This window comes from Onychostoma macrolepis, chromosome 23 (assembly GCF_012432095.1).
Source record: "Onychostoma macrolepis isolate SWU-2019 chromosome 23, ASM1243209v1, whole genome shotgun sequence".
In the NCBI taxonomy this organism is placed as follows: domain Eukaryota; kingdom Metazoa; phylum Chordata; class Actinopteri; order Cypriniformes; family Cyprinidae; genus Onychostoma; species Onychostoma macrolepis.
This window is the reverse complement of record NC_081177.1, coordinates 2,413,716-2,424,351: the sequence shown is the minus strand read 5'-3', so window position 1 is coordinate 2,424,351 and position 10,636 is coordinate 2,413,716. Positions and strand designations below refer to the sequence as shown.

The 10,636-nt window shown below is 35.5% G+C and overlaps 1 protein-coding gene across 2 annotated transcripts; it reads left to right on the top strand.

Moving 5' to 3' along the window:
• Positions 1-932: 932 nt before the first annotated feature.
• LOC131532661 (tripartite motif-containing protein 16-like) lies at positions 933-8,295 on the top strand. Of its 2 annotated transcripts, none has more exons than XM_058764499.1 (6): positions 933-1,856; positions 2,573-2,656; positions 3,033-3,269; positions 4,139-4,292; positions 4,824-4,883; positions 5,490-8,295. In XM_058764499.1, the coding sequence occupies exons 1-6, from the start codon at positions 1,350-1,352 to the stop codon at positions 6,149-6,151; spliced, it is 1,704 nt and encodes a 567-aa protein (XP_058620482.1). In that variant the 5' UTR covers positions 933-1,349; the 3' UTR covers positions 6,152-8,295. The 2 variants fall into 2 exon arrangements, with proteins under 2 accessions (XP_058620482.1, XP_058620484.1); XM_058764501.1 differs by having other exon boundaries at positions 934-1,856; positions 3,036-3,269; positions 5,490-8,294.
• Positions 8,296-10,636: the final 2,341 nt, after the last annotated feature.

The following is a 10,636-nucleotide window of genomic DNA, read 5'->3' as shown; positions in this document are numbered from 1 at the left end:
ACTGGTAATTGGTCACCTTCTATATGTGGCTTGTTAAAAACCAATCCTAATGGAATATGTCCCAAAACACACTACAGAAAACCATTTTTTTAAATGATTTTAATGGTTAAAAGTTGATGGTTTGTAATGTTTGTAATGGTATTTGTAATGGAAACTTTTCAAGGTTTTATTGTTTTGTTGTTGTTGTTGTTGTTTTTCAATAGGGTACCCATAAATAAAAGTCAGATTTTTAGACTATAGGTATTTGAAGGTCAATGTTAAGTATTAGCTTTAAATCTACAAAATGGACACTCAGTTTAAACTGATTTCTAGGATAATTTAAAATTAAATGAAAAAGCAAAGTGAAAAAGTTGAAGTGGTCGTGAAGAGGTTTAGTTGAAGTAGTGAAAACTTCAAAGAAATGGTGACCAGTTACAAAATAGGCTACATACATTTACATACAAATACATACGTTTTGAACTGAAGTCTTGATGTTAAGAAAAAGTGCACATCCTTCTGTAATAGACTGTACTTCTGCTTTAAATAGCCTACACACGTACATCTATATTAACTACATAAAAATCAGCATTTATAAAGCATATCTGCTTAGTCAGCCATCAGACAAGGACTTTATGGGAAAATGAGAACATGATCATTAACATCATTGGAGTTATTAATATATATTTTATATACATTAAAATAATTCCAATGATGCTGATCAGAGAAATGACATGAACCAAAGAATATACCATGCTACTTTTTAAACAGAACATATGAAAAACTTATGAAACAAAAAGCCTTAAATTTATGAAACAGCCCATATTATGGCTCTTCCAACTGTTTTATTGTCCCTCTTGACAAGTTACACAAGTTTCTGTTTGACAATTGCACGGCACCTGGACTCTGCCCACATATATAAACCTTATCTAACACGCACTCACTAGAGGTGAATACTGAGGACAAAAAAATCAAAAAATAAAACCAGTTTAAAAACAACTGTTTAAGATGTAAAATGTCTCACTTTTGTTCCGTATGCAAATACACAATGGCCGTCAAAAGGAAAAGAGACATGATGGTACAGTGTCTCTCCTATGCACTTAGAATATTTGAATTCATTTTACTAGCTGGTTAGTCTGATATTATTTTGCTAAATACAAAGCAACATAATCTTGGCAAGCAACTGTATGTCTCTCTCTCTGCGTATAGGTTACACATTAGAGCAAGCTTCAGTTCTGTCTCTCTCTATCTGTGGCCACACACACACACAAACACACATAAGAGAGTCCCGCCCACATACACGCACGAGGAAAAGAAAGAAACGAAACTAAACTGTTTGTAGAGTCCCTTTAACACCGAGCTCCTTGTTCTCCATGCAAATGGCAGATGAACAGGACCTGCAGGAAAACAGCTGCCCTCGGTGTAAACAGAATTCCTCATGCGAGACAGATCCGGGAGAATACGAGGCTCCAGCTGCAGATCTGGATGATTCCAATGCTTCTGTATCAGATCCGGACGAATCTGTTGCTTGTGTTGCAGAGGCACTGGAGAGGACAGGACTTCAGACGGAGCAAGCTGAGGACGTGGAGTGTGACTCTTGCAGTGATAGGAAAGAGAAAGCCATCAAGACATGTCTGGTGTGTTTGGCGTCTTACTGTGAAACTCACCTCAGGTTGCACAATGAACTGAATGCGAGGAAAGCACACTTACTGGTGGACATCACTGGAGAACTCCAAAGGAAGACGTGTCCCCAACATCACAAGCTCCTGGAGGTTTACTGCCGCACTGACCGCCAGTGTATCTGCTGCCTCTGCATGCTGGACACCAACCACAGAGGACATGACATGGTCTCGGCTGCTACAGAACGAGCAGAGGAACAGGTAAAGGTGGGGTAGGGTCGGTTTAAGTCCAAAGAAGTACAAGTTCTTAGCATGCAATGTATAAACAAACCATTTTTAACTGGTTGGGTGAATAAATTAGGGAATAGCCAGTTGCAGTTAAATGGGATTGTTGTTATGAACTTGATTTTACAACTACAGAGCACATGTTGCTTGAAAATATCTTTAACTCTTCAATACAAAAACATAATGATTAAAAACTGACAATAAGAGACAATCATTGTTTGAAATGATGGTTGGGTGCAGTTTGGTTCATGAACGGGATTTTGGTGAGGGATTGTCGTTTTAGACTTGGTTCTAAAGCTATAGAGCAGATGTTGCTGAAAAAAGACTTCATAATGATTAAAAACATGTATTGGGGATAATCTGTATTGGAGTATACAGTTGCAGTTTTGTTTATGAACAGGATTTTAGAGGGGGCTGCCATTATGGACTTCCACAACCGTGTCTGATGTTGCTTAAAAAAGTCTTACTAAACTCTTCCGAACAAAGACATAATGATTGAAAGGCAATGACAAGAGAGACATACCTAATTCAAGTTGCCAGTACAGTCACAACAAGTTATGACACACCTAAAATGCCTCAATCATCTTTGTGATACCGTAGTAGTTCTCAGTCACAACAGTGATGCTAAATGTAAAAGGCTGAGAATGTACAGTAAAACAGGGTCTTGAATGACGTTGTGCACTGATTCCCAGAGGCAGCTGGAAAAGTCCAAGCAGATGGTTATGGATCTAGAGGCAGAGCTGAAGGAAATCCAAAAGGCATCAGGTAGACTCAGGGTAAGTGTTTGACAAATTAAAAAGTAAAATAATGTTCCCAACACTTTCTCCTATCCCAGAGTAATAAACACAAGCTATAATTAAGCCACTGGTTGACTTCCCAAAGTGACTTGAAACATGAATAAGAAGAACACACACTGTAAAAAAAAAAAAAGGTTGAGTCAACTTAAAATTTTAAGGCAACCAGCTTCAGCAGATTTTTTAGTTTTCTCAACTTTCAAAACTTTTTTTATACAGTGCAGAAGATGGGAAAGGGGCTGTCTGTAAACTATCATTAAATTTGGTGCCATTAGCGGTGCAGAAAATTTATACACTTCACCTAAACCAAGGACGAGAACAAGAACAAAAAAGGTTCAGCTTGCTATATTTCCACTAGCAGAACCTGACTCAAACCACGGAGGAAGAAGGTGACAGGATCTTCACCGAACTGCTCAGCTTTATACGGACAAGCCACACAGAGATGATCACGCTGGTCCAAAGTCAGATGACCACAGAGTTGAACCGGATTCAGGGACATTTGGTAGATCTGGAACAGGAGATCTCAAAGTTGAAGAGAAAGCAGTCCGAGGTGGAGCATCTTTCACATACTGATGATCACATCTATTTCCTCCAGGTAAAAGCACCACCAGAGCTGAAAACAGACCAAGATACTGTTTGAATAAATGCATTATTATAGTCTTGAAACAAAGCTCGCATTATTCATGATCAACAAATGGTATATCATCAAAATCTTTCAGCTAATGCTGATGTAGTGACTCAAGCTTAGAGCTTGTTATCAGTGGATTGCTTATTTGATCCCATCACAGAGCAAATAATTTACTACAATACACTTTGGAAGAAAGTGGCTACCAATTAGGGATAATTAGGGACTTTAAGCAACAGCCACTGATGGAACGGCAATAGCATTTCGACGTTATATTGCACGTAACTGCTACTTCATGAAGTTCTACTCATAGAGGAAAAACCTCATGAAGTAACTACCTCAATCCATCTACTACGGGAGCACAGCTGGTTTGCCGTAGTCGTTACAACGTGACAGATTAGGTTGGTAAATGTTAAGTTTTGTGGCATATAACATTGTAATTACACCAGTATACAATTCTACCACTAGTCTTTTATTTAAACTTTGTTGATATGTTTTGAAATTAAACTGATTTTAATGATTTTTCCATTTGTACAAAGATATGTCTGCTGTTAGTAACAACATCTCAGGTAGCACTGAGACTAGAGATGATGTGAAGCAAACAATGAAAGTATTGCCTAAACATTCTCCTCATAATACTTAAATAAATGACTTAATACCGCATTGCCGTCTTGTTTACATTTGCTTTGTGATCTTTACGTTCTTGGCTACTGCGGTGTAATAGCTTACTTCCGGTCAGTCATCGTAGCCGTTCCAATCGCAGCTGTAGCTTAAAGTCCATATTTTTAATGTGTTGTAGAAGCCTTCTTTCCTCTCCTGATTATCTCCAAATCTTGTAGGAGGTCCAATCCCGCTGGCCGACTTGTAATGACTTCCAAAGCCTGACAACTAATCCACAGTTTTCATTTGGAGAAGTGATCAAGTCCCTCTCCTCATTAACAGGACATATAAAGGACATTTGGAGACAGGAAACAACCAGGATATTCTCAGCAGGTAAAAAGTGATGGATGATGAACTAATTTGGTCCACAAAAGTGGTTGCCTTCAAACCAATTTTAGTCTAAAGTATAAGACCTCAGTTGTGTTTAATTAGGGTTGGAGCTAAACTCTGTAGGACACTGGCCCTCCAGGGCAAGATTTGAGGAATCCTGCTGTTAAGAATCCTCCGAAGACCCTAAAGGGATATGATGACAAAAAAATTAAAGCAATATGAGATGGGAGGAAAACTTGTATTTCAAAGCTTGTGCATTAAAATGTTTTGCATTCCCCCCAAGGAACTTTGCATTTACTCACAAAACCCCATGCAAAGTTTCTCAAGAAAATGCAAAAGTTTTGTGAGTGACCTCAAAGTTTCTCAGGAAAATGAAAAAGCATTGAAATACAAATTTTCCTCTCATCTCATATCTTATCTATCTCCATGTCACTTTAGGAAAGTAGTGGGCAAATCATGTGTCCAACCTCTTGTGAAAAGGTCTGCAGATTCCTAAATAATCCATCTGTTCTGTCACATCTCACGTCTCTTTAGTGACTGCAGAAAAGATCCTACTGCCGCAAGAACCCAAGACGAGGGAGGACTTTATACAGTGTAAGTCATTCTACCTTAGTGTTCAAATTTAAGGCTGTAATACACTACACATCTAAACTGATTTTAAAACACTGGGCATCATACACTTACCGACTTTGTAATTGTCACAGAGGAAAAACCGGCACCTTTTTGACAAATGGAAACAATATGTGTTCAAATATCAACTTAAAATATCAAACATGTATGATATTCTCCAACTAGATGGAATCATAGTCTGAAGCTGAAAAATCGGAGTCCGTGAGCATCATACACCATGCGATTTTCTCTAAACTCAAATCTGCAGACTATCGCCAACTAGTGTCAACTTTTTCAGACAGTAAATCAATGGAAAATCAGGGCAAAAATCGTGTAGTATATTCTATTCTTTAAATAGTCCCCAAAACTTCACAGTGAGATAAGGTACTGTGCAATAGGAAAAATCCCAGTCCCTAAAGATGCTTAGCCTTAGTACTGGTTTGTTAGTTAAAGATACTTCATTCACATTAAGTTCTGTTTTACATACTAAGACAACTTACCAAGGTGTGAAGACCCAAGTAAGTGTGCATACACTGGTCTTGGGGTAAAGCTGGGTTTTGCATTTTCACCTTGTTTCTCATTTCCCATCAGTTCTGGTTCCCTTGAGTCTGGACCCAAACACGGTCCACAGAAACCTTCGGTTAACAGAACAGAACCAGGCTGTGGCTTGCAGTATTGAGCCCCAATCATACCCAGAACATCCGGACCGCTTTGAGTGGTGGGCGCAGGTGCTGAGCAAGGAAGGTCTGACAGGTCGCTGCTACTGGGAGGTGGTCTGGAGCGGACTGTACGGCGTCGACCTCGCCGTGTCCTACAAAGACATCAACAGAACTGGACAAGGAGACGACAGTGGGTTTGGGTACAACAGGTACTCCTGGAGTCTGGACTGTTCCATATTCAGATACGCACTAGTGCACAACAACGAGGAGACGGAGATCAGTGTACCCCTGTCCCGCCGGATCGGGGTGTATCTGGACCACCGGGCAGGACAGCTGTCCTTCTACAGTGTCTCAGATACCATGATCCTCCTTCACAAAGTCCAGACCAGGTTCACTCAACCTCTTTATCCAGGATTTGGGCTCTTTCAGGGCTCAACTGCCAAAATTGGTCAGCCGCAAGAAGGCGGATCAACGCAAGTAGTTGACAGACTGAAGAACAACAAAACATGTATAAATCACAGATGCTTAAGAACAGTCATGAAGAGCAACAAATGTCTCAGATTTGGAAAGCGAGGTGCCAGCAGTCCTAAATAAAAATTTCCTGTCCTGAATTGTCCAGAATAAAAACATGGTCCTGAATAAAAAAATTAATAAAAATGGGGAAATGGCATCACCGGCACTGCTGCAAAAATGAACTCAATACAAAACTTTTGTTTAGGTGAAAACCATATAAATCAATAAATCTGATAATCTGTTGGTAGCTTGATGCTTTAGGGAATCTGTTTAGAAGGTGCACTGCATGGAGAACACATTGCACATGTGTTATCCATTTACATTTGTTTTACATTTCATTCATGACATTTAAGGCAAAAGTGGTTTAGCGTCACTGCTTTTGATGTTCAGATCTGTGATGTCTTTTGATGGTAAATTAATGACTTTCCATACATGCTTTAATAATTACAAAGCTTTTATTAATGGGAAATTTCACCAAGAATTAAATTTCTGTTATTTTCTCAGCCACATGTTGTTCAAATCTATATGAAGTTTGAATATGCAGAAGAATAAATGCAAAATTACTTAAATTTATGCATTTGAATTGCTACTCAAAAATGTAATTTCTACACATTTGGATTATACAGTTTTAACATAAACTAATAATCTTTGTGATTCATATTTGTCAGTCATAAATAAAAGAAACAGGACAGATTTCTGTAATAGTATAAATAATAATAATAACAAATTAAATGTTTTAAACACGCAATAACCAGGTTTATATATTTATTATCGATGAAACCAAATTGTCAATCTCACACATATTAACTAATTGAATATTGAATATTTTAACCATGTTCACTTTTTTTTTACCTGAAAAAATATAATTGTTTTTACACTAAACATACTTACACTGATTTGAATAAATGCATTGTGAAAATATGATTATTGAAATTAAATTAAATAGATGCAAAAAGTTATGATAAACTACGCCAAGATTTTTTTTGAGTATAGAAATCTGACCCGTTTCATTATTGTATGACTGACTAACATGCATCATATTAAGTTTATTGGTTTGTTTACGTTAAAATTGTATAATCCAAATGCATGAAAATGTTATATGCAATTTAATCTTAACTTTAAATATTGTTTTTGCATGAGTTTTGTGGAAGACTTTTATGAAGCTTTATTTTTATACAGTCAAAATTCTGACAGTAATAACATGTCAGTCCGTTCTGCAGGATTATACAGAATTCTTCTCCGGTCGTTACAGCAAACGTGTGTCCTTCATTACATCCTCACCATCGGTAATAATATTCTGACCATCACAGGCTCTCTGCTGGAGATCATCATCCAACTGAAAGTGAAGAGTGAAATCAGCAGATTATTGTTATGTAAAAGTGAAGAACATCACAGTACTGTCGTACACTGTAAAAAAAAAATGGCGTAAAATTTACGGTAAAAAAACGGCAGCTGTGGTTGCCAGAATTATACCGTAAACAACAGTGGCAACATTTTAGGTTTTAACTTAAATTTACAGTTAAATACCGTACTTTCAGTTAAATACCGTAAACTGATATAATGTTAATATAACAACCTGAAATCTGTTTTGTACCTTTGAAATACACTGATAACCACCAAATGCAGGTGGTGATGAGAAAGTCACATGATGAACCAAAACCCATCACAAGCAGCTTTTAAATAATAACATACATAGAAGGTGCACAGTGTCATTCACACAAGCACTAAACACCATCATGGTGAGACTCATTAAACTGAAATATGCAATAAACATTAATTTAACAACATTAGATGTAACATACAACCCTAATAAACATAACTGATAAAAAAAAAATAAAAAAAATAAGAAGAAACCTAGTTATTTCAAAGAAAAAACATCAAATTCAAACAAAATTTGAAATGGAACGCAGGGAATTCTGGGAACGTCAATTTATGGTTTTTCCCTGTAAATTTTGCATTCTTTTTCACTTCCAAAAGCGGTATTTCACCGTAAAATTGTCTGAAATGTCTATTACAGTTTTTCACCGTATATATTAGGGGAACTTACCGTTAACCATTTAACAGGTTTTTACCGTAGCTTTTTCACAGTTTTTTACCATTTAAAATCACAGTAATTTTTTACAGTGTATGTGAAATATAGGCGTTTTTGAAACCATACTGATCGCATACAGTGATCTGGGTGTTTTATTAAATAAAGTGTCTAAACATGTTGATACAGTGTCATTTTGCGCCCTCTGTTGGTCATTAAGAAGTTTGGAATCTTTTTTTTTTTTTTAAGTGTTTTTTAAAGAATTCTCTTCTACTCACCAAGGCTGCATTTATTTGATCAAAAATACAATAAAAAAAATAAAATAAAAATAGTGAGGTATTAATACAATTCAAATAGCTTTTTTCTATGTGAATATATTGTAAAATGTAATTGATTCCAAATCCAAATCTAAATTTTCAGCATCATTAATCCAGTCTTCATTGTCACATGATTATTCAGAAATCATTCTAATATGCTGATTTGCTGCTCAAGAAATATTTCTGATTATTATGTTGAAAATAATTGTGCTCCTTCATATTTTTGTGGAAACTTTACAGAACTTTTGTGGAAAAATACATTTTATTTTTCAGGATTGTTTGATGAATAGAAAGTTCAAAAATACAACATTTATTTGATACTTATTATAAATGTCTTTACTGTCACTTTTGATAGATTTAAAGCATCTTTGAACAAAAGCATTAAAAAGAAATCTTACTGACCCCAAACTTTGGAATGGTAGTATGTGTTCATATAATATTAACATATGAATATCCTGATTTGGCCGTTTGTCTCCATGCATGCCTGCACGTTCAGAGACTCTATTAGCACTCGCCCAGGAAATGCAAGTGAAAAATCAAGGTTAATAAAGCATGATAAAAAAAAAAAAAAAAACAATGCATAGAAATCCTCAAAAAAAAATATTAGTGTACTTTTTTCACTGAGTTAAATATCTTCGGACCGAAACTCTGGTCATGACAGTCAGAATGACAGCTGACAGATGAATGCGATAACTTTTTATTTAATTTTTTTTTATGAAAGCGATAACTTCTCGTTTCAATGAGCACAACAGATATATTATTTACCTCAGAGAAAAAAGCACATGGATTGTATTTTATGTCGCGTTTTGATTCATCTTGATTTTCCAAACTTGCTTTTCTTGGGTGAGCTGGAGTGAACTGCAGCACTAATGGAGTCTCATGAATGCACAGTCGTTTACAGAGACCAAAAGTCAAGTCAGGATATTCATTACTGATGTACCATTTTAAATTATTTTTTTTATAGAAGTGTTCATTTTTACATAATTTACTTTAATATTTAGTTCTTTGCCATAGAAACAATTATTTCTGTCCATTTTTCTGTATTGTGGACAGTGGGCTCTTGCATTTGTTCCTTCAGCAAAAGCAGATGTGTTTGTTTGTGTGTGTGTGTGTGTGTGTGTGTGTGTAAAAGAAAAAGGAAATTTTGACATTCATCTCACAGTTCTGACTTTCTTTTTCGCAATTCTGAGTTTACATCTCACAATTCTGACTTTTTTCTCAGAATCACGCTTTTGTATCTCGCAATTTTAACTTATAAATTCACAATTGTACATCTATATCTTACAATTCTGGGGGGAAAAAACTACAAACTGCGAAATATAAACTGAATTGTGAGAAATAAAGTCAGAATTGTGAGATATACACAATTCTGAGAAACAAAAGTCTGAATTGTAAGATATGAACACAGAATTGTAAGTAAAAAAGTCAGAATTGAGAGATAAAAAGTTGCAATTAACTTTTTTATATATTTTTTTCCCATGATGGAAATGGGCTTCCATAAAATGTTACCTTGGAAACTAATCAAAATAAAATGCGTTAATTTTTTTTAATAAAGTTAGTAAAATTCTAAAATTGCTCTAAAACTCTAAAATTAAAAACTCTAATTAATTAATTTATTAATCTAAGTTAGTTCTCTCTCTCTTTCTACACTGTAAAAAATCAAAAGTTGAGAAAACTTAAAAGATTAAGGCAACCAGCTTCAGGGCATTTTTGAGTTCTCAGCTTCTTGTATTCAGTTTATAAAACAAAAAGTTGAGAAAACTCAATTTCCTACAAAAACAAGTTGAGAAAACTCAAAAATCTCCTGAAGCTGGTTGCCTTAAACTTTTAAGTTTTCTCAACTTTTGATTTTTTTACAGTGTATATATAGAATTTATATTTATACGTATAGCGTATTAGCCTCTCTTAAATTCAATCAGAGTGGGTGCACTGGGTTCATGTAATGTGACTCTTGAAGGAATAAACTACTTATTACTCACCTCCGGTATTTACTTATAAATTACCGTTACAGTAACATGATCAGATGGATGTTGTCAATGGACTCAATTTAAAGGATCTCACCACTTCAGATAAGGTTAAGTATGTGTCTGAATTCATTCACCTCTACAGGTAAGTACAAATTATCATTAATAACTAGCTCAATTAATACATAATAGGCAAGGCAAGTTTATTTGTATAGCACATTTCATACACAGTGGTAATTCAAAGTGCTTTACACAA